At 37.9% G+C, this 23,451-nt stretch overlaps 2 protein-coding genes across 4 annotated transcripts; one reads left to right on the plus strand and one right to left on the minus strand.

Moving 5' to 3' along the window:
- Positions 1-1,545: 1,545 nt before the first annotated feature.
- On the plus strand, positions 1,546-2,337 carry LOC148863851 (10 kDa chaperonin-like). The gene is made up of 3 exons (XM_088976659.1): positions 1,546-1,758; positions 1,846-1,985; positions 2,089-2,337. The coding sequence occupies exons 1-3, from the start codon at positions 1,654-1,656 to the stop codon at positions 2,135-2,137; spliced, it is 294 nt and encodes a 97-aa protein (XP_088832785.1). The 5' UTR covers positions 1,546-1,653; the 3' UTR covers positions 2,138-2,337.
- A 159-nt stretch (positions 2,338-2,496) lies between these two features.
- Positions 2,497-22,335, minus strand: LOC148863852 (putative fructokinase-6, chloroplastic). Of its 3 annotated transcripts, none has more exons than XM_088976656.1 (8): positions 21,594-22,191; positions 12,898-13,095; positions 11,543-11,754; positions 8,068-8,280; positions 7,710-7,907; positions 7,424-7,561; positions 4,565-4,681; positions 2,497-2,795 (listed from the first exon to the last, which is right to left on the minus strand). In XM_088976656.1, the coding sequence occupies exons 3-8, from the start codon at positions 11,681-11,683 to the stop codon at positions 2,661-2,663; spliced, it is 942 nt and encodes a 313-aa protein (XP_088832782.1). In that variant the 5' UTR covers positions 11,684-11,754; positions 12,898-13,095; positions 21,594-22,191; the 3' UTR covers positions 2,497-2,660. The 3 variants fall into 3 exon arrangements, with proteins under 3 accessions (XP_088832782.1, XP_088832783.1, XP_088832781.1); XM_088976657.1 differs by lacking the exon at positions 21,594-22,191 and adding an exon at positions 20,186-20,350; XM_088976655.1 differs by lacking the exon at positions 12,898-13,095 and having other exon boundaries at positions 21,594-22,335.
- Between the last annotated feature and the right edge of the window lie 1,116 nt (positions 22,336-23,451).

A 23,451-nucleotide genomic window follows, 5' to 3' on the forward strand; every position in this document is an offset into this window, starting at 1 on the left:
AAAACCAGACCCCTGAACGGTTTATTGTCCAATTTGATTTTGAAAACCTTGGTTATAAACCATCACAAGGCAAAATATACTTGAAAATCAGAGAGCATGAACTGAAAGGGGCCAGTAGATGATTCAGATATGCCCAGAGTTTCTGCATACTTTTTAATATTATGGGCAAGAATGTTCCCTGTTCCAGCAACATGAGTGATAGGAATCTGGATTTCATCCACTTGCAACTGTGTATCAATCACTCAAGATAGGATTTCAGCCTCACAGAATTTGTCTTTCACACAGTCCTCACTTACACTTGCAGCTGTGTATCAATCACTCGAGACCAGATTTCATCCTCACAAAATTTGCCTTCACACCATCCCATGAATGAGAGTAAAGAGGACAAATTTTGTGAGAATGAAATCCGGTCTCAAGTGATTGATAAATTATGTAATTGAGAGAAGCTAGACAATCATTTATGATAGAGGAAATGCGTCATGGAGGAGGAGCATCATGGTCCTTCAGCAGCTTTACAATGATAAGAGCCCTCAATGATAATTGTGTGGAAGTTCAGATCAACAGTTCATTGAAGAGCAAAGAGTAAAACAAGTGCCTCAGCCTTCTCAGGGGTGCAACAAAGAAAAATCTTATTGTTAAAAATAAGAAATAAAATGACGTGATCCCCACCACATTTGAAAGAGAATGGAGGTAGGAGGATGGTTATTTCTTTGAGAAATTAAGGAAACAAATGATGTGATCCCATTTTATATAAGAAAGAACTGAGATCAGAGGCAGGCCGTGTATATTTTGCATCATTTTTGAAATGTAAATTTTGCACTTCCAATGAATGATATATATATATATATAGATATATAGATAGATAGATAGATAGAGAAATATTTTGTATCAGATAAAAATGCAAATGAAGTAGATGCAAAACTGAATTGGGTGAAAAATTTGTATCCAGTTAGGATTTGTGCTGAAAACAAACATAGCATAACTGGGTACGAAGGATCTTCCAGATGGCAATTTGCATGAGATCCGAAGTCCAAAGGGCTCTCCATATTCCTCTCCCCATCCTTCGTTCAGTGGAAAACTTCAGCAAAAAGACATTTCCAAACATTCATTCAATTTTACCCTCTATCACAAATAACCTTATGTATAAAAAAATAGAAGAATTGGGCAGAACGCTAAGACAAATTGGGAGGGATGACGTGGACTTGGGTTGCACAAAGGCAAATGTAGTGGGCCCCTCATCTAACAAACAGACTGAATTGGACAGAGAATCCCTCCACGTGTCAAAAACACGAAGGCTTGCAATGCCAGGCCCGTGGAATATCCTCATGAGTGGGCTAGTAGTCTGGGTCAACCCGAGAAGGAGCTGGGCCATATTATGGGTTGTGACCAATTGCAAAGATCGAAGCCCAGTCCAGATTTAGGTCCGTGCTGGGCCTGGCAGACGTAAAAACTCCCAAAACCCTAAAAACCCTAAGATCTAGAAATTTCTGCGACCATCTGGGATTCTAGAAGCTACCGAACTACTTACTCCCGCGACTCCTCGCTATGTCAATCGTTTAAAAGAGAGATTAACAGCAGGCCTCTCTCATCGTTCGCTACTTCGTCTGATCAGTCACAAGGGAAAAACCCTAATTGCGCTCGAGAGATCGGGAGATGGCGAAGCGTTTGCTACCAAGCTTGAACCGGATCTTGGTGGAGAAGATCGTTCCTCCCTCTAAGACCAACTCCGGTATTCTTCTCCCCGACAAAGGCCCAAAGGTATAATGAGCTTCACTAGTCAATACTGTCAGTTGATTGATCGATTGGTTTTGATTTTGCTTAATGATTTTTGGTGCATTCAAGCAGCTGAACTCTGGGAAGGTGGTGGCGGTAGGTCCGGGGACACGAGACAAGGAGGGGAACCTCATCCCTGTCTCTGTGAAGGAAGGGGAAACTGTTCTCTTGCCGGAATACGGCGGCACCCAAGTCAAGCTCGGTGACAAAGAGTATAGCTCTGCTTCATTCTCTCTTTCGCTCAAGCCTGTCATGAATGAATGTATGTATGAAGATCTTTAATCTAATTCATGTCTTCTGATTTTGTGGGTGTAGGTACCATTTGTACAGAGACGACGATATCTTGGGAACCCTACACGATTAATTGTCAATTGTCACTTGTCAGTGATCTAAATGACGGATATAGAAATGAATGAACGGTGAATCTTTAGGGAATGACTGAGTTGAGTTATGTCTCTTCTAGTTGTAGTGTTTGAAAATTTTTAAGAATTGGTGCCTCCATTTTGAGACTTGAAATTCAAGCATTCTTGATAGCTAAATGAGATGTTGCGTTTTATTCCTCTCTCTCTCTCTCTCTCTCTCTCTCCACCAATCTCTCTCTGGATTGAATTAACTGTAATCTGAGAGCCATAGTTGTGCAGGAAGCCAAAATCTCATTCCAATTGGCTCTTGAGTCAGTCCCAAATGGCTGCAATTCTTGCAAGCCAAAAGCAAAGCGAAATCTGAGTGAATTGGATTTTATTATTATATACAAGCTTGGATATGATTGCACTTGCAGGAAAGAGTTCATGATAACATTTCTGGACTGAGTCAAGTAGAAATATCTTTACAAACTTCTCTTCATGGTTGTAAGACTGGTTTTACTTCTACGCATTACAACACAAAACCTAGGGGACAGCATTAAGCAATGCTTTGAGCACAGCCTCTCTAGTTGGCAAAGCCGGAATGGCACCTCTCTCCGTAACTGTCAATGCACCACAAGCATTTGCAAATCTAAGAGCATCTCGTAGTCGGTCTTCTTCCTGTACAGAGATAATAAGATTAGTGCATGATCAATGATGATTGTACTTTGAGTATACAGTTTTTTTTTTTTTTTTAAACATAATAAATTTATACAAGGTTTGAAAACAATATAAATTTCATTTACACTTGATAATTACTTGTTCCAGCTAGCAGATATTTTTTTTTCCTTTCTAATTTTAATAAATTGTTGTAGTAAAGCATTGTGGTAACTTGAAAGATTTTGTTTTCCTCTCATGCAGGCAACCTATGTTTAATTAATATGAATTTATGTAAGAAGCTCATAGCAAATTGATACAGGAAGTTGAATTAATAGGGGCATAGCCGCACAGGTTTATATAGGAAATTGATAGAGTAGCATAGTTTTTGAGAGAAAGAATTAAGAGTGGAGTGGAAACACTCGAAAGGCAACAAAGTAAAATTGAATTTTGATGAGAGTTCCTTTGGTAACCCGTGTTTGGCAACAATAGGAGGGGTACTCCCTGAAGGCTGAATTGTTGATATTACTGCAAGGTCTTCGGTTAGCAAAGCAACTGGGTTATAGACAGGTGGAGGTAGAAAGGGGATTCAAAAGTGATTATTTCATGGGCAAATTTCAATAGACACGTGCAATGGATTCTCAAATATGTTTAAAGGGAAGTGGAAGGGATTGCAAAGGACATAACTGCTGAATTCAAGTGGGCAAGGAGTGCAAATGGGCTAGCTTGACTCCCTTGCCAAATAAGGAGGCAGCAACTGTTTTGGGCTTCTATGTAAACTTGATTTTGATTGGTGGTAGGGATGACATTTCTGTCATCAAGTTGTACTAACCTCATCTATAATCAAATATAATAAAATATTTTTTCTGCTGATAAGAAAAAGGATTATACATTATTGGCAATGTCATCTAGGGAGTTGCAACAGTAATAAGATTTATTATTAGAGTCTATTGCAACAACTTCACCAGAAAGGTCTCAGAACCACACCACCAGTCCACCACCCAAAGGAAAGGAAATCTTGATATTTTCAATGCCTGTTAAAATATTCAAGTAGATGGGGACTAGGGTAAATGGTATATGCAAACCCTCAATGTACCTTGACCATGCTCAAATCATACAATCAGGAGGTTGACAGCTTGACAACAGAAAAGCATTCCAAGTTTCTAACAACACTCACTGGGGTCTACATACAAAAATGACAGCAGAAGTGTTTTCCCACTTTTTCGGCCATTAAGAATGATCAAAGATGTTTTTATTGATAAAGTTGTATTCCTTAGTCCACTTGATAGACAAGGGGAGAAAATACAGCAGCAAAATACTGGCCATCAGGTAAAGCTTGAATTACAGAATCAAAGCTATATTCAGCCCACCAGACCTGGAATCCCCCAAATATATTTCAGATCTTACAACCCACTCTGGCTGACAATCTCACATTGTTTCAAGTGAAAGAATCACAAGCCACAAGCCTATATATGGGATTTGAAATGTGTGCCTTCTTGTGATTCATACATTGTATATGCTTACTGAAAAGTCAGGTGTCTACATAACAAATGATATTTTACCCACAGTGAATAAGAATCCTGGTAGTCATGTTTTAGATAATTGTAACCACTAATGCCAAGTGCCAACGTAAATAGGAACAGCAATGAATGATGTGGGAGGGGGGTGGACAATCAAGAGGGCATACAATAATCAAATTCAGCAGCAATGGGGGGAAATGATTTTGCAGGCACTATTTGCACAGTACAAGAATTGAAATGGGTACCCTTCTAGGCTTCTACAAACAGAAATACCTGAATTAAGGAGAAATTAGTAGCCAACTGTGATAAAATTCCAGCAACAAAAGCATCTCCAGCACCAGTAGTGTCTACAGCGTCCACCTTTAAACCACCAACCCTCCCATGAAAGTCCTGTACAGTTGAAGATTCATGTTTTTCATTCCAAAGTATAACTAAACTTATATTGTGAACTAACAGAAAACCACACTCAAGGCTTTGTGCTAGGTTGTACACTAATCAATGAGAATTCATTAAAATTTGCTAGGGTGGTTTTGATTGATCAGGCTCAAAAAGGCAAAGCCATCCCCAGTGAATTTGGATGAATACTCTCATTGGTTAGTGTACTTAGAACAGAGCCTTAAGTTTAGGAGGAGATCCAGACGAGAGAGAGAGAGAGAGAGAGAGAGAGAGAGAGAGAGTATCTGGGAGAACGTATATGCATCCATTAACATATGCAGAATTAAGAACTAAGGAATACTGAAAGAGATGCTGATAGAACTAGTGAGAAAGAATATCTACTTTGACAGGATATGCCATACAGAAGGTTTTGTTCAATTAAGCAAGTATCATGTAGAACTCAAAACTAAGACCAGTGCGATTATGTCAAATATGGTGCTTGGTGTTTGACTTGCTCAACCTGAAAATCTCAGATTACATAAAACAGTTCTTTATATGTGACAAGTCTTTGAATGCAATAACTTCTTATTTTTAAGACTTCTCGCAAAGAACACACAGGTCTGGTACAACATCTGATGCATGCCACAAACTTATTCCAGAATGAGATTGGTTGGGGTCTATGTCCATAGAAGCCACATATTTCACAGAAGACTATTCACAGGTTGGCAAAATTGATACAGTAAAAGCTTGGACTGGCAAGCACGAGAACACGGGTTTGAGTCTGAAAGCAGCCACTTCGTGCAAAAAAAAAAAAGCCAGCAGTTAGGACCATATCCAGTCTACTCCCAAGACCCCGGATAACTGGGCGCAATGGCCTTTTTATATTATCTCTGACAATGAGATTAGCAATGTATCTGGGAGAATAAGGCTGACCTTAATTTCCTGCTTCAAAAAAAAAAAGGTTTGTGACATGATGAATTAGGGTACACTTATCATCATGGAGGAAGCAGGGGTTATAAGAAAGGTAGATGGTTCTCTAAGGGCCTCTGAGAAAAACCCTTGGGGTGATTTAGGAGCTGAAGAGTTAAATTGGTGTTGTATGATATTTTATGTATTTCTGTATTTTTGGACAGTGGGGGCATTTTTTGTCATTTTTGCAATTTTCTGTGGGGGTCCAATAATAGGGTTTGGTTGTCTAGTTATAGTTTGTTTATGTTTAAAATTTCAGTCATTGCATAAGTAGGATTAGAGTTATTGAGTCTTCTTTGAATTGAAATAAGATATGACAGCTTAGTTTGAGTCAGGATTATTGAGTCTAACAGTATGACTCTTAGGATTATTATGAGTTTAGAATCTATAAATATGCATGGACATTGAGTATATTGAGTTTTCTTCAGCTTATGCTAGCTATGGTGAGTGATTCCCATGCCCTAGAGTGATTCTAGGCATCCTGTGAGTGATTCCAGATATTTTCTCTCTTCTTTCTCTCCCTATTTTCTCTCTTATTCCTTCAAGAAACCATTACATTATCAACAGCCATAAAACTCTGATCAAGAAGACCATTCAACATTATCTTTTTTTTATCAATAACAATTGCATTAACTCAACAAAAGAATAATTACAAAAAGGAAGACAAACTCTCTTATCTTCCAATTACAACTTGAGCCCCCAAGAAAAGAAAAGAAAAAGGAAGAAACAATAAGATTACAACTTAACCCAAAACATTGATTCCCTTTCCGCCCCTTGTTTAGCTAATCCATCAATAAAAGAATTAGCTGATCTTTTAACCCAACTCATCTTAACTTCCATCTCTTGCACCAGCCACTTAAATTTCCTCCTTTCATTGCTGTAATTCCATAAGCCACTGTTGTCTTTATTCAACCACCCTATCACCACCTCCGAGTCCCCTTCAATTATGAGTTTTCTGATATTCATCTCTTTAGCTTTCTGGACTCCTTCCATAATTGCAAAGATCTCAGCTCTAAGGGACCATTCAACATTATCTTAGGACTAGAACTGAGCTGGTCCTACATGATGGGGTCTTGATTTTGAAAGCTTTTTTTTTTTTTTTGGTACAGTGGGGGCTGCATGGTTTTCCAAGGGCCTCTAAGAAAACCTTTTTGTGCTAGGGATGTAGATATCTATGGAAATTTAATAACAATGCAGTGGACCTGGTTGGTCGGTATCATTGGACAAAGTGGATTTCTCTAGACTTCAAGAGAGGTGAATGGTTTTTGCCAAATACCATAGTTACAAAATAGCCTGAACTAAAATAAGCTTATGGTTTTCACCTACTAATTACTTATGAGAAGGTGCTTCTGAAAGAGGTTAGAGAGCACCATGGTTACAGCTCAGCTTTGATGATAGCCTGAAACCTGTGGTTCCACGAGTACTCAATTTCTTTTTGTCAACTGGCTACAAATTCATAAAAATAAAATGTTTGAGCACTGTTATGAGTTCTCACTATCTTCAATGTCATGTTCAGGTCTTTACGATATCAAATCATTTTCTCTCGTTTTGTAAGACTCAGAACTAAGTTAGCTGACACATTTCCCAGACCTACATGAGAAATCTTCTAAAACGCTTTTCTAAGTTTTTCTATTTTATTCATTCAATAAACCTTTGTTACAAATCATGACAGAAAAGGCTAATCTAAATCAAAGAACCAATAATCAGTTGAAACAAAAAACACATGAAAAAAAATAACATTAGAAATTCATAGGTGATGGGGAAAAAAATCTAACATGGGATGCTTACCTTAGTGTAATATCTGCAGCCATCTGGGCCCTCAGTCACAAGAAGCAATTTGAGATTTGGATGGATAAGTTTACGGACAACAGTATCATCATAAGGATCTTCTCCTTTTGTCAGAAAAGAAATTTCTTCTTCACTTATCTGATTGTTATTATAATCAAAATGTCAGAAGTAGTAGTAATTGACATATTTGTTGTGTTTTTGGTTTTTGCATATTCCCATTCTGAAAATGGATAAAACATATACATTGTGAGTTAAGAGCACATTGTTGAACTAGGAGGAAAGGCACCTTAATAATGTCAGCCATGTCCCAAATGCTCAGAATTCCTTCTCTGGCACTCTCTGCAGATGGCCATAATGGAAGCCTGAGATTGGGATCATATGACAGAAGCACACCCGCATCCTTTGCAGATTTTGCTGCAACAATGTGGGCTGATTTGCAAGGTTCTGTAATAAGACTTATAGAACCATAATGAAATATTTTTGCCTGCCAGAAGGTTTACAATAAACACCAGAAAACAATATCAAATGAAAAACCATCAAAAGAAAAATAATATCATTAAAGAAATAAAGTCTAAAAACATAATTTAAAATCTGCAAGTAGGAGGCATCCATTTAAACTGCTAGTATTAGCAAAGCCTTAGTACCTTCTTAATGATATCAAAGTCAAGCTCTGATTCTTTAAGAAGCATATCAGCACTTGGATTACGGTAAAACATGAACTCACGTTCTCCATCACTCCTCAGTGTAACAAATGCTAAAGCAGTTCGGGCATGAGGATCAAAACACATTCCTTCATTATTCACATTGTTCTCCTTTAAAATGTCAGCAAGCATGTATCCAAATTCATCTTCACCAACCTGAGGATGTGATCATACGAAATGAAAGTTCCAAGAGAAGAACATTAAGAAACAGATTTCCAGGATTCATTTCACAATGAAATGTAATAACACAGATGCAGGAAATATACAGATTTGGCGTTGGAACGACCACCACCAGGTACCAGCTAACTCCAAGGAGAAGAAGTGAAATATAATTGAACTTTATGTCTATTTAGTGTGTATCTGACTGATGGAGATGTAAAATTGTCTAACACATATATGCAGTCTAAACAGGATTATTATGGCCATCAGTATCTGCAAGCATTTATGCATCTATTGGCTTTAGATAAATATGAATAATCAGATATAGAAATAGCACAGCCTTTAATCATCAACAAATTTCTCCTTTATATTCAATGTCTACTAAGCATAAAACTAAAGATTAAATTGCTTCTTATTGATAAATAACAACAAAATTCTTACTAATTACTCAACAGCCACTACAATGAATTGAGGGATTCTAAATATGCTACCAGATAGTATCAAGGAAAATGACACATAGAAATTGATTAAGAATCAAGATGTAGAGCTCCTTGAACAATTTGAAATCAAACAGCCCCCCCCCCCAAAAAAAAAAAAAAAGAAGAAGAAGAAGAAACATGGCCTATCATATCAAGGTCCTGAACATGCTTACTGGGTAACTGCTTTGTGGATCAATCTAAATGCAATGAAGTGCTTTTCATACATATATCTTAAGGACATATTAGTTTTAAATACAAAAAGAAATTAAAGTACCAGTTAAAGATGATAGGTCATAATCATATAATGTCTCAAGGTAATCAAATAATATGGGACAAACCTCCACAAGAGAAACACATTCATTTGGAAACAAGACTGATATTATTTTACTTCTATAAAACAACATTTTTGCTGATCAGCTCCATTTTGAGAGACATACTATTTGTTAATAATCCTTAAATATTGGAATTGTATATAATTGGAATGACCCATCCATAACATCTGAAAGTGATCCAAGGTGCCCATATGATGACTTTAGAGAAGGTTTTTTTTTTCTTGATCAGTAAGAGACGTTTTTGCACATAATATACATGCTTTTGAATAATTTAGCGCTTGAGATGTTTCTATCATAAAAATGCCCAAATAACAAAGCCATACTTCAGAAAAGTTTATGCACATAAAAAAATTATAGAAAAGGTCTACTAGTAATGGTAAGAAACAATTAAACAAGATTTATGTAATTATGTTTTCAGATTACATTTTCAGTTATATATCTAACATGTTTAAGGCAATGTTAAATACAGACAAATTTAAGAAAATGGAGTATATTGTTTTTCTCAAAGCAACATAGAAGTTGATGGAGCATATGGTGCACCAAAGCTCAGTAATCACTCCAGAAGAAACCCTATGGTTTAATTTCACAAGAACATAAAATAAACCACAAGCATAAGAACCATCTTGAAAAAGATCAATGGTTTTAACAACTTACTCCCAAACGGATCAATGTTTGTAGAGATTCCATTATAATCCAAAACTAACAAAAACATGGGTACAACAAATAGGATATTAGGATATATGACAAAAAATGAGCTAAATGATTTTCTTTATTATAATTTACACTTGGAGACAATAATGGTCCAAGTTCTAAATCTGAAGAAGAATCTTCTGGCACACTAATGAAAGAACAAAATGATCAACTATCAAATCTCAAATAGATGTTCACTTGTAAAGTGTAAACAAAAAGGAACATGTAATTCCACACTAACTCTTTCTTCTGTAGGTTTTCTCAGATTGAACATTCTAGTAGAAATGCATAGCAAAGGACGGAAATAGCATTGACCTTCTCTACTTAGTATTAGGACTTTTTATTACTTCATAAATCAAGATGGGTTTACCTGATGGGAAACTTGTTTCTCAGGAATTATCAATCTCTTAACTGGTTCCACTAAAGATGTGGTATTAGAGAATAGACAGTCCTAAGATCCAAGGACACAACAATATAAGGCAATCCCAAAATGGATGACCCCAAGAAAATGAAGCTCCCCAACTCCTTATGTTTCTTTCTCAAGTGTATAAGTGTATTTGCTGATTTTAGGACTGATGCCAAGGAAATAACCTCCTAATAAAATGTTGAACAGTTTATGGTCCATTTGAGTGTATAACCATCAAGCATTACCGAAAAAAAAAGAAAGAAAGAAGGGAAGGAAGAAAAAAAAAAACGTATAACCACCAAGATTGTGCAGGGGAAAAATGAGTAGCCTGTAATAGCATCCTTTTTTTTTATTTTCAGCTTCACCCCTTTTTGTTCCTTATTTATTTATTTATTTATTGGCGGGGGAAGGGTGTTATTGAACCAAGATTGTACAGGGGAAAAAAGAAACACCCAAAATATCTCTTACATCTCTACTATGATTAACCTGCTGACACCTTAGCCAACCTCACATGTGATAGCATGACTTCCGATTTTTGGTAATCAAGCTGTTGCTTCTAAGCACTACCAAAGCTGCCATTTTTATGGATAACAATACCTCATTAATATTAGAGTTCAAAGTCTTCTTTTTCCTAGTCTTTTAGCCAAGGGTATGGATCTTGTTTGCTTGGTTGTTTTTGTTTCTTTTAGTGTTCTTGTGAGCTCTTGCACTTGGATTTTAGGGGTAAGGTATTTACTTCCCCCACCCAAATAGGTTGTTTATTTCTTACTTTTAACTACTAAAACCTAAAGTTTGACACTCATCCACCGAGAATTACTTTTGGGGCACTTAAAAAAATGAATAGTGATCCATATTGATTTATTGAGTTCTTGGGGTTTAGTTGGACGAAATTGTTATTAGTTCAAGTTTTCCTACTAAGATCATACATCAATATAAGCTTAGCTGCATTTTCCTGTGAAACCAATGACTAAAAGTGCCAGTGTAATTAGTTTTTCGTGGTTTATAGCTAATGCATAGATCTGCTACATTGCTTGCATTATTGAACCCATCCTACACAAATTTCATTACTGATATGAACTCTGCAAGTAAAAGAAAAATAATAGAAGACCTCAGTAGTAAGGGAAGAACCATTTGATATATTTCTATAGCTCTTAACAAGTTAAGAATTTCCAAGAAAGGTTATGGCCAAATATAATGGAAAGAAACTTGGAAAGAGCATACAAAATGTATTGTGCATCAAGTAATTCAACCCTTGGCAGAAGCATGGGCCATGCACCAACTATGGTTTATGTTGCATCCTCAACATATCATTTCACAAGAAATAGATAAAGTTAACAAACTTCAAATGATACCTTCCCAATAAAAGCAGATGAGCCACCAAGCCTAGATATACCAACAGCAACATTAGCAGGGGCACCCCCCGGAGCCTTTTTAAATGCAGGTGCTTCAGCTAATGAAAGTCCATTGACAGTTGGGACAAAATCAATTAGCATTTCCCCAAAGCACACCACAAGTGAGGATTCATCCGCACCAGGTGGCCCATTGTCACCTCGAGATGCTTTACCTAGAACATACAAAGTTAACAAAGAAAGATAAACTTCTCAACAAACACTTAAGAAAAAAGGGGTTAGATATAAAGGAAAAAAAAATATAGTGGGCTAAACAAAATAGGCTGCAATAATTTATGCATATTTTAGAAGAATTTGGGAATAGACAGACATATCCACATATCTAACCTTGTCACAACAGGTTGTAAAGTCCACGTGGAGAACTAAGCCAATATCTCATAGGTAAATTCCTTTTCAAATTTTAAAACAGTCACATTCTTGAACTGCTTTTTGAAAGAAGAAAAATATATTGCATTGAATGTATAGAAGGGGTAAGACCATTACAGTGACTGACTGATTGCACATGGGAGAATACACAAGATATCAGTATATGAAATAAATGCAAAAAGAGGGCATCAGTTGTAAGATTTGAAGATTTTGACCAAGAAAAGATTTTAGATGACATGTTGTCATATTGTGTATGATTTCATCAATTTGAGAGGATTTGCCTTAAAAAATTCTGCCGTCCCACTCCATCCAGATAGTCCAAAACACAGTCTCGGGAAACATTCCCCAAACATTTTACAATTGCTAGATAGACCTTCATGTACCAGCTATTTAAGAAACCAAGAATGGTACCAGAGAAGACCCAGTTAAGGTGTAGGTTGGCCAGAAAATGGTTCCAAATTTGTTTCCTGTTCTGCATTGCAGAAGGGACAACTGGGGGAATGTGATGCTTTTTTATTCTTTATATTTAGTTGTGTTTGGATAAGCTTTTCCGAATTACTTTTGTGCTTCAACAGAAAAAAAAAAAAAGTTTGAAGTTTGGTTAAGCATGCTTTCAAAAGTAGATTCCTTGAAAGCAAAAGCAAATCTGCAGCAAAAAATACAAAAACATTCTGGATTAATACTTCTCCTATGCACTTTGGGCCAAATATGCTTTTCACAAAATTCAGTAAGGTGCAAACATATTACGCCTTAATTGGCAGAAGCTTTTATTCTCTAAAAAGAACAAAAGCAAAAGCTTATCCAAAACAACTTTGGTTGGCAGTAAGTACCTTTCATATATGCATTGTCATAAAAAATGTTTGCACATACTGAGAAACAAGGGGATACTTCCATCCTGGCAAACCACATCAAAAGCAGCAATCTAGTATTACCTCAAAATTCCACTATTCCCATTTCATGAAAAATTGAAATCCTATGAGCATCCATAATCGCCCCTTCAGATTTTGTTCCTTTGTTGAGGTTCTACCTTCCTTTTTTTTCATGTTATACACGAGGTTTCCTAGAAGAACAGTTCCTCCACCAACCAAGTAAAACCACAAAAACATGCTTGATGGCACAATGATCAGATTCTGACAAGAAAATTGACGTCATGATCATTCTTAACCTAATGAACACAAGGATATATCAAACCGAAACACATAAAAAGTAAGAGGCTGCACATGGACATCCAGGAATGAGGAAAGAAATATCACAAGGCTACACTTGCATTTAATGACTTGGAGACAACATAAAATAGTTTTTGACTTTTTGTTAAGAAATGGATTTCAAACTGATATTCCAGTACAACTACAGACGTATCTGATAGAACAATAATGAATGAATAACTCCAAAGGCAGTGCTAATTAAAGAGGTTCATGATGAAGAGATGGCATCAATGTTCCCCTTTAGCATTGACCGTGGATGATTTAACTATACAGCTTCAGAAAGGAAGTTTTTTTATATTTGTACCATGTTGTTTGCCAAATGCTCACAACCTCAGTTGACAAAACTTAAATAAATAGATGCTTGAAAGCAAAACTTCCATAGCTAAGATGAGATTGTTGAGAAGGATGGCTGGTAAGATTAGGAAACATAGAATTAGAAACAACTGTATCCATTGGAACTAGGGTGCAACTTGGGCTGGGTTAGCCTGAGCCAACCCAACTATTGTATCCATTGGGTTGAAGTTTGGGGTTATAGTTTGAAAAATATGAACCCAGATTAACTTTGGGTTGGGTTAGTTTTGAGGAGATAAAATAGGGGAAAGGACCTTGTTAACCTATACTTTTAACGGATGATATGGCCCTATATAGTGGGGTAGTGGGAAAAGGATCCATGTAGCCAACCCCAGATTGATCACATAAGGGTCCAAATGATAGCTCTAGAAAAAGTTCTGGGGTAGTTCCTATTGCTGTCAACTGATCTTTAGTGTTCTCAGTATCTGGTTTCCTTACCTAAGATTAAATTTGATGAAAGCAGAAAAGTCCTTTGATAAGTAATACATGATCCTAGAACTAGAACCTTAGAGATTTCTCGGATTCATGGATTTTTATAGCCTAAGGAGTTGCATTGGTGTCTCGGTGTTAATGGATGGTTGATGTATATATATAGGAATGTTTATCTGGGATTTATATAGAAAAGAAAATTTCCACTATAGGTTACCACCCTCTAAGCCAAAAGCCAAAATGGAAGGCTAACCGCAAACAAAATCCCTCTAGTTGAATCAGAGAAACCTCTAATTCCAAAGCTCATGCACCTCCTTGTCTTTATTTTTTGCCCAATCAGTTTTTTTTTTTTTTGATAAATGCCCAATCAGTTATTGTCTTCAGTCTGTTTGGTTGTCATAGAAATAAGAGAAAGAAAACGCTAATGACAAGGTTAAGCATATATTACTGTTGTTATCTTTTGATCCCTTTCCCAGTATTTATTCTTGACAATATTAAAGCATTCCTATTCTTCTTCCCATTCTTTTTTTTTTTTTTTGATAATTAACAGTATTGCATTAAAGTAGACAATTGGGGAAGTACAAATTAAAAATGCAGCATCAAGCTGAACATAGATATATACAACACAACAATCAGGTTACAAGTGGACCCCTGGATAGTCCCATTCTTTCATCTTATACATTTGACTCATTCAGTTGCTATATCTCATTATAGAGGAGGTCCAAGTGGACCCCTGGATAGTCCCATTCTTTCATCTTTATATGAGGGCTGCACTCGGGCTCAAGACCTAGGCATGGTCAGGCCAGGCTTGGGCTCGGGCCTGAATGTATTCTGTTGATACATAGGCAAAGCCCGGCCCAGCCCATGAACAGGTCTATGCACAATGTATCGGATACAGAATCCAAACTAAAAAAAATAAGATTTCCTACATGGATAATGGGTTTCCTGATAGAACTAACCTACTCTTCCGGCCTCACCATCCATTCAGTAGGTAAAAGTAGCCGCATACACGTGAACTTCATCAAAGGACATCATGAATAGTCATGATTTTGGGTACAAAAATTTGCATGATCTTTTTAGGTGTCTACATAGTTTTCAGCACAAAAATGTAAGATGTCATATATAACATGCACTTAGTCATATCATGAAGGAAGAAGTTGTTTTTGTTGAAGTTATCATCCGGAATCATGTGATGAAGGGTGAACGGGTGAAGTTGTTTTATTGGAGTTATCATCCCTAAGGGATCTGAAATTTCTATTTAGTGGCAAAAGATCATCTCACTATGGTCCACGTTGCATGCAGTCATTTTATACTTTTTTATGACCAATGAACACTATTCTACATAATCTTGATATATCATTCCTACAACCTCCTGCCCTCATGTTCTACTTCATCTCATTATTATTGTAATCATTCATGGAGAGAGAGAGAGACGAGAGAGAGAGAAAGAGAAGAGAAGAGAAGAGAAAGATATGATTGAGAGACACAAAAAAACCTCCTCCGGCCGCCGCCAATTTAGTTATTTATATTAACTTAATATAAAAGGAATGGGAGATTACAAGTATGCCTCTGGTGGCACTCCCTAGTAACAAGCTAATAAGAAATAAAGAAACTAACTGGATGACAGCATCTTAAGCTGACAACACACTAACAGCAACTGTAAAATAACAATTAAATAATCCTCACAACACTCCCTCTCAAGTTGGGCTGAATATGTCTATCATGCCCATCTTGTCACATAACTCATTGTGCCATGAGTATGGAAGTCCTTTTGTTAGGACATCAGCAAGTTGTTCCTTGGAGTTGACATAAGGGATGCAAATTTCCCTTTTTTCCAATTTTTCCCTTATGAAGTGTATGTCCACCTCAATGTGCTTGGTCCTCTCATGTAGGACAGGGTTGCTGGCGATGTTTATGGCTGCCTTATTGTCACAGTAAAGAGACATAGGATTATGAACAACAACTCCAAACTCCCCTAGAAGATTTTTTAGCCAAAGAACTTCAGCCACCCCATGTGCCATAGCTCTATATTCAGCTTCAGCACTTGACCTTGTACCACCCTTTGTTTCTTGCTTTTCCAGGTCACTAGGTTTCCTCCCACAAATGCGCAATACCCACTTGTGGACTTTCTATCATCCACAGGACCTGCCCAATCATCATCTGTAAAGACTTCCACCTTTAGGTGATTATGTTTACAGAATAGTAGACATGTTCCAAGATACTTTTTTAAGTATCTAAGAACTCTCTCTGCTGCCTCCATGTGTGGTTTCTTATGAGAGTGCATGAATTGGCTTAGACCCCCAACTGATAGGCAATGTCCGGATAAGTCATGGACAAATAAATCAACTTTCCCACTAACCTTTGGAACTGTTTCACATCTTTCAGAGGTTCACCATCACAGTCACCCAACTTGTGATCAACATCCATGGGAATATTTGTTGGCCTTGAGCCTAATTTGCATGTGTCTTGTAATAGATCAAGGGTGTATTTCCTTTGGGAAATGAAGATACCCCTTTCTGAGCAGGCAACTTTAATTCTAAGGAAATACTTCAGGGGACCTAAATCTTTCACTTCAAATTTAGATGCAAAGAACTGTTTCAATTTTCATACTTCTGAACTCCGATTTCTTGTAATGATGATATCATCCACATACACTATCAATACAGCAACTTGTTCCTAACATCTCTTCACAAAGAGTGTATGATCAAACTGACATTGTTTGAACCCTACCTGCTGAACTGTCATGTGAAACTTACTGAACCAAGCTCTGGGAGATTGTTTTAAACCATAAAGAGACTTTCTCAGCTTGCACACCTTATTTTCACTTCCCTTGGCACAGAATCTAGGGGGTTGAACCATGTATATTTCCTCCTCTAGGTCACCATTTAAAAAAGCATTCTTTATGTCCAGTTGATGCAATTCCCAGTCAAGGTTAGCAGCTAATGACAGGAGAACCCTAATTGAGTTCATCTTAGCTATTGGAGCAAAAGTCTCATCATAGTCAACACCGTACACCCGAGTGTACCCTTTGGCTACTAATCTTGCTTTGTACTTTTCAACTGTCCCGTATGCCTTCTGTTTAACTATAAACACCCACTTACACCCCACTGGGTCTTTCCCCCTTGGAAGATCCACCAATTCCCAAGTTTGATTTTTATGAAGAGCATTAATCTCCTCCTTCATAGCATCTGTCCATTCAGGGCATTTTAAGGCTTTAGCAACATTTTTGGGAACAGGGATGCAATCAACTACGGATAGAAAGGCTCGGTATGAGGGGGAAATGTGATCATGGGAGACATACTGAGTAATGCGGTGTTTGGTGGTGCATGACCTGACTCCCTTTCTTCGAGCAATAGGAATGTCAAGGTCATCCACAATAGGAGTAGGAGTATCGGTAGGTGCAAAAGGGTTTGGACTTACCTCCTAGGAGTCTAACAGTGTCGGTTGCTCAATGTTTGCCTGCTCCACATCTCTATCACATTGTTGACCTCTACGATGTGTACGTTGGAAGACACGAAAGGGAGCATGGTCCGGAATAGAAGGAAGAGAGACTTGGCGGACCTGAACCTGCTTCTCCTCTTCCACACTACTACTCAACCCCTGAGGAGAAGCAGCGAAGAACGGTTCAGACTCAAAGAAGGGCACATCCATAGACACAAAAAACTTATGGCTAACGGGATCAAAGCACCAATACCCTTTTTGAGAGGAGGGATACCCCAGAAAGATACAAGGAATAGACCGAGGGTCTAACTTACCTTGAGACGGCGACAAATCATGGACCAAGGCATGACAACCAAAAACTCTCATGGGAATGGAAAATAAAGGGGACTGAGGGAACAAAAACTGATGAGGGGCCATGTAGTTCAGCACTCTGGAGGGTATGCGATTGATGACATAAGTAGCTGCAAGTATAGCATCCATCCAAAACCTTTTTGGAACATTCATGTGTAACATCACCCCACGAGCTACCTCAAGGAGGTGTATGTTTTTTCTTTCTGCAACACCATTTTGTTGTGGTGCTCTTGCGCATGAGCTCCTATGAATAGATCCATGGGAGGCAAAGAACTCATTGAGCTCACCATGGAAATATTCTTTTGCATTGTCTAATTGGAAGATCTATATTTCAACATGGAATTGTGTAAATACCATCTTCTGGAAGTCTTTCACAATCTTTGAAACTTCGTCTCTACTACGCATAGGGAATACACATGTATAGCGAGAGAAGTCATCGATCAATGTGATAAAGTACTTATGTCCGCCCTTAGAGATTATAGTAGTAGGCCCCCATACATCAAAATACACAACATGAAAATGAACACTTGATCTTTTATTATTTGAGTGAAAAGTTGTTCTACATTATTTGCTCAACTGACACGTTTGACACTGGAACTCTAACACTGAACATGACTTATAAAACCGGAAACAAAGACTTTATTATTTCAAAATAAACATGACCTAACCGACTATGCCACAAGAAAATTTGATTCTTATTTGATTGACTATATGACTTTGAGGATGACACCGAGAGACCAGCTTTGTTGTCGAGAATGTAGAGACCATCCACTAGGCTCCCTCTACCAATCGTCCTCCCATAAATTAGATCCTGATTGAAAGCAAATGTTACATTACAGTTTAAAGAGTTTGTGATACTACTGATAGAAAGCAAATTTATAGGAAGTTGAGGGACATGCAATACACAATTCAGGTTAAGGCCATGGAGAAGAGATATTGATCCTTGGCCTACAATGGAGGAGAATGATCCATCTACAAGCCTCACTTTATCCCTTCCTGACAAAAGGTTATAAGTTTGAAACAAATTCGGCTTACTGGTCATGTGGTTAGAGGCCCCTGAGTCAATGATCCAAGGGGAACCAGTGGTAATAGTGACATGGAATGCAGAAGCCGCATTACCTGATGTAGATGCAAATGAAATAGGAGTACCAGCGACTGAACTATCCATTTGTCGCAAAGCCCTACCATATGACTCCAAGTGGTCTCTGAAGGAATTCATTATATCTTCCTTGGGGTCAGAATTAGTAAGGTGGTCCCGAGTAGTACAAGCAACCTGAATATCTTGGGTTGCCACATGTGTTGCATTATGTGTTGTGTTCATCTTCTTCTGACCTTGCCCTTTACCCTGTTCTTGGTTCTTCACTGCCCACTTGGGTTTCCCGTGAATGTCCCAACATGTGTCACGTGTATGTGGTGAGCGCCGACAGTGGGTACGAAACAACTTGTCTTTATCATCAGCTTTTTCGGTGTCACTTTTCTTCCCCATGTTGTTATTACTCATTGTAGCCAATGCAACTTGTTGCTCCCCCTCAGTTGTAACCATCACACTCCGCCTACTTTCTTCTGATTGATCAAGGGCATATACCTCATGAACCGACGACAACTCTTTACTTCTTAAGGTCTGAACTCTCAAGGATTCATAGGCAGGGTTCAGTCCCAACAAGAAGGCAAACACACGCTGCTGAGAAACCAGCTTCTTGTAAGCCTTAGCATCATCATCATGTTTCCACTCTATAGCTTGATAATGATCCAATTCTTTCCATATGAAAGTAAGGGCTGAATAATAAGTAGACAAACTACGACTTCCCTGTTTACAGGTTGAGGATTCAGCTTGCAACTGGTAAAGTTCTTCTTCACATCAGGTTCCATAGCTGCAAGGAGCCAAGAGATCACCATACTGTTTTCTTGGTCCCACCTATCATGTTCAGTTATCTCACTCTTGGGTTCTTTCACCCTTCCATTTATGTAGCCATCTTTTCCCCTTGTTGTTACATAAAGTTTTACACTTTTAGCCCACTCCAGGTAGTTTAGACCATTTAAAGGGGTAATAAGCATGGGAAATATCATGTTTTCACTTCCCATACCAACTGTGTTGCGGGTTGGTGTAACCCCCGATGAAGTTGAATCATAGTTTGCCATAGAGTACTGTTGAATCAGACCAAATCCCACACAACTACACAACAGCCACAATCAGAATACCAACCCTCAAGAAATTTACTTCTAGAATGTGGAAAAAACAAAAATAAACTGTTGAAATCAACTCAATAATGGTTCAGCCATTAAAACAGCCCAGTAATTAGTCCAACACCAACCGTTAGAATAGTATACTAACAGTTCGACTACAGCACATGCAATCTAACAGTCCAGCATCTAAACGGAGGTATAAAACCAAAAAGTAAGGCCTTCACACCATTGGCCATAGAAAAAACATAAGAACACATACCTTGTCCAGCACCTGTACGAAGGTGCCAACTCAGAAATTAACTTCACAGCATCGAACAGATAAGGGAGTCTTTACTGCATCGCCCTTCTTCTGCTAGGGTCTCCTTGATGTTACGACCAAGGAAGAACCCAAAGGAAGAGCCGCAAGTAGCCTGTTAGGGTTTCTCTGTCTTTGACATCCAAGAAATCAAAGAAGAAAGAGGAGAAGCAGGTTCAGATGGGAGAAACAGATTTTTATAGCCCAGAACCTTGCTCTGATACCATGTAATCATTCATGGAGAGAGAGAGAGAAAGAGAAGAGAAGAAACGAGAAGAGGGAAAAGAGGAGAAGAGGAAGATATGATTGAAAGACAAAAAAAAAACTCTTATGGCTGCCGCCAGTTTAGTTATTTATATTAACTTAATATAAAAGGAATGGGAGATTACAAGTATGCCCTTGGTGGCACTCCCTAGTAACAAATTAATAAGAAAGAAAAACTAACTGGCTGACAGCACACTAATAAAATAACAATTAAATAATCCTCACAACAATTATATTTTCATACCACCACTACCCCTTTTCTTATTCTATGCCAGTCCATATTCCTCAAAATATCATTGTTTTGACCAATTTACTGTAGCTTTAATAGATTGATCTTTTGCAAACTATTTTTCTGCGTCCATATGATTGGTTTTATAGGTGTTGCATGTTCTTGAAGCATCATTAGATAGTTTTGACAAAAACTTGTTAGTTCCTTATGAATTAGTTTCCTCTATAATAACTTGCTCAACAGAAGTTAACATGGAAAGGGGCAAAATGTTTAGTAGCCTCCATGCAAAGGCTTCAAGCTGTAAGGGCATCAATAATGGTAGAAAAATGGGAAATATCAAACGTAACCCTCAGTAAAAGGCAATAAAACATAGATAGTTTAAGGGCAGAGATGGAACAAAACCCGAATTACCACCAAAATTGAATGGCAACATTGTCACCCAATGTTCCAAACCACTCTACTTCGAGAAGAATATGCGAGACTCATTTTCTCCAATACCCATTAATTCCTCCACCAACCAATCAAAATATAAAAGGATAGTAAACTAATTAATTGTAAGAAAACAAAGTAAAGACAATTCCATTAACACAAGAATAATAGCTTGGAGGACTCCGAGCAGCACAAGGACTGATCTTGCCAATATACTCTACTCTCTGAACTTAAATAAAATCCAGACACGTTAATTTCTCTGGCTAATCCGAAGTCGTCAGGAATAGAACAAATTCTATACTAAGTTCACAACCCAAACTCTAAATATCTACAGCCGATGAACTAATGCTCAGAGCAAACAAATTTAGGTGATTTCGAGATAATGTGCATACAAGTTGGAACAAATGAAACACTTAAAAATTCGATTCTTTGCACATCCAGAAACCGTACCTTGCAATCTACATCGACGAGGCGACGACGGAGAAGAAAAGGATGCTGCTCTTAAGGGCACACTTCTAAAAACCGTAGAACCAGAAAAGCGAGTGGAAGAAATGCGAGGATTCGAGTTGACACCACTAAAGCAAAGAGCAACAGCAGAGTGAAGAGCCATAGGTGTTATTGTTATTTAATTTCTCACAGAGAGAGTTTAAACTTTAAAGTATCCTCCTCTTCAGTTCTTCGAGATCAATTTGGCATCGTTTCTAACGTTGGTTGCTATTGTTGTTGGCGTCAGAATCAACCGTTCAGGTGGATAAAATAATCAGAGAGAGAGAGAGAGAGAGAGAGAGAGAGAGAGAGTCGGGTATGAGTCGGATGTTCGAAATTGGATCAGGCGTGAAGTCGGTAAGAAAAGCCCCAGGAAAAGGAAGAGTTTGGTGTCAACTTCAAGCATCACTTAACAAACAAAGTCCTTCTGAGTTGGGTGGCCATAGCCCACCGGTGAAATCGAACAAAGAGAGGACTCTCCGTTTTCTGGCGCTGCGGTCGTTGCGAGAAGGGAATAAGGTTAGGCTGGGGGCTGAAAGGACAGCTGTCAAAAATTTTTCTCAATTCTCTACTCAATCTGCTCACCATGTATGCCTAATCCGAACCGGTTTCTAAAACAACCCCGTTTGCCATCGTTTACCATTCTAAAAAAATTAAAACCTTCGAACCATATCACAACTTACTATAAACAAAGGGTAAAAGACTTAACCTCCTTTTTATGATTTCACCCAAATACTAAACCATCCCCCACTTACTCTGAGCGGGTAATGTCAAGTTATTATCCAAATTTTAAAACGTGTTACTATAATATCCAAAGTTTTTAAATTGTCAAATAATTTAAAACTGTTAACAGACGTTAAATGGCGTATGAGATAATATAAATGCCCTTTAGATAATATCGTTTGTAAATATGACACGTTTTGAAGTTAAAGGGCGGTGAATATTTATGCCCAAGTGAAATTTTGGGTTCGTTTGGCTCTTTTTTTTGGGAAGATCTTCCGGTAACTCTGACATCTAAAAGACGTATTAAACTTTTGCATGAAGATTTGAGAAGCTCGAAGTATGTTTGGCAGATGCCCCATGCATTTTTTCGTTTCTTTCTGTGTAAGAATAAAATGTGAAAGACGTGAAAAACTCTATTTGAAGTTTCTTGAAATCAATCCAAAGTAGATTTCTCGTGTCTTTTTAGTGTTTCATCTTTTAATGGCTAAACTTTATGTGAATCGAATGGAAATAGATAAAAAATCAATCTGTCCAACTTATAAACAACCGAAAAACAGCACAAAAAGACTCGTTAAACGGGTCTTTTGTTAAAATCTTATTCATATCTTAAATGAAAATTTGAAATTTAGACCAGCAAAAGAAAGGAATAATAGGTATTGGAAGGGAAGAGAAAGGAGGGAAGGTCTCGACTGGTGAGTGGTGGTAGACCTGGTAGTTCTTATAGTATACGAGGAGTCATTTTTGTTGCTACATATGAGGTTGCCATAGAGATTGAAATTGTAGTAGTAGATGTCGAAGACAGTGGCGGGTTGAATCCAGAGAAGAGCCGAGGGGACACATCATCAAGGTTACGTGCGACGTCTGCGGCTCACGGTAGGATGAGGGTGTAAAGCGAGCAGGTAAGAGGTAACAGGGCAGCCTTCTCTAGCTAGGCTGAGAATAAGCTCTCAGAGAGTCTCCGAACGACATCGTTTCAGTTCAAACAGGAAGTGTTTAATGCTGTCGGTGGGTTTGAAGCCGAAGCCGATGCGTATGAGGCACTTGGCAAACTGGAAGCTTGGGATGTTGTGGCCTCGAGCAGGGAACGTCACAAGCAGGA

The sequence above is a fragment of the Nelumbo lutea genome, chromosome 3, assembly GCF_056320005.1.
Source record: "Nelumbo lutea isolate HS-2025 chromosome 3, American lotus-T2T, whole genome shotgun sequence".
NCBI classification, from domain to species: Eukaryota; Viridiplantae; Streptophyta; class Magnoliopsida; order Proteales; family Nelumbonaceae; genus Nelumbo; species Nelumbo lutea.

What these genes read in the sequence shown, in the direction of transcription:
- LOC148863851 (XM_088976659.1), top strand. Translation starts at nt 1,654, where the DNA reads ATGGCGAAGCGTTTGCTACCAAGCTTGAACCGGATCTTGGTGGAGAAG. An exon ending in TCCCCGACAAAGGCCCAAAG is followed by an intron (nt 1,759 to 1,845) that starts GTATAATGAGCT and finishes GCATTCAAGCAG; the next exon opens with CTGAACTCTGGGAAGGTGGT. An exon ending in GTCAAGCTCGGTGACAAAGA is followed by an intron (nt 1,986 to 2,088) that starts GTATAGCTCTGC and finishes TTGTGGGTGTAG; the next exon opens with GTACCATTTGTACAGAGACG.
- LOC148863852 (XM_088976655.1), bottom strand. Translation starts at nt 21,753, where the DNA reads ATGGCTCTTCACTCTGCTGTTGCTCTTTGCTTTAGTGGTGTCAACTCG. An exon ending in TCGTCGATGTAGATTGCAAG is followed by an intron (nt 11,755 to 21,593) that starts GTACGGTTTCTG and finishes TGTATGTTCTAG; the next exon opens with GTAAAGCATCTCGAGGTGAC. An exon ending in GCTGCAGATATTACACTAAG is followed by an intron (nt 4,682 to 7,423) that starts GTAAGCATCCCA and finishes TCAACTGTACAG; the next exon opens with GACTTTCATGGGAGGGTTGG.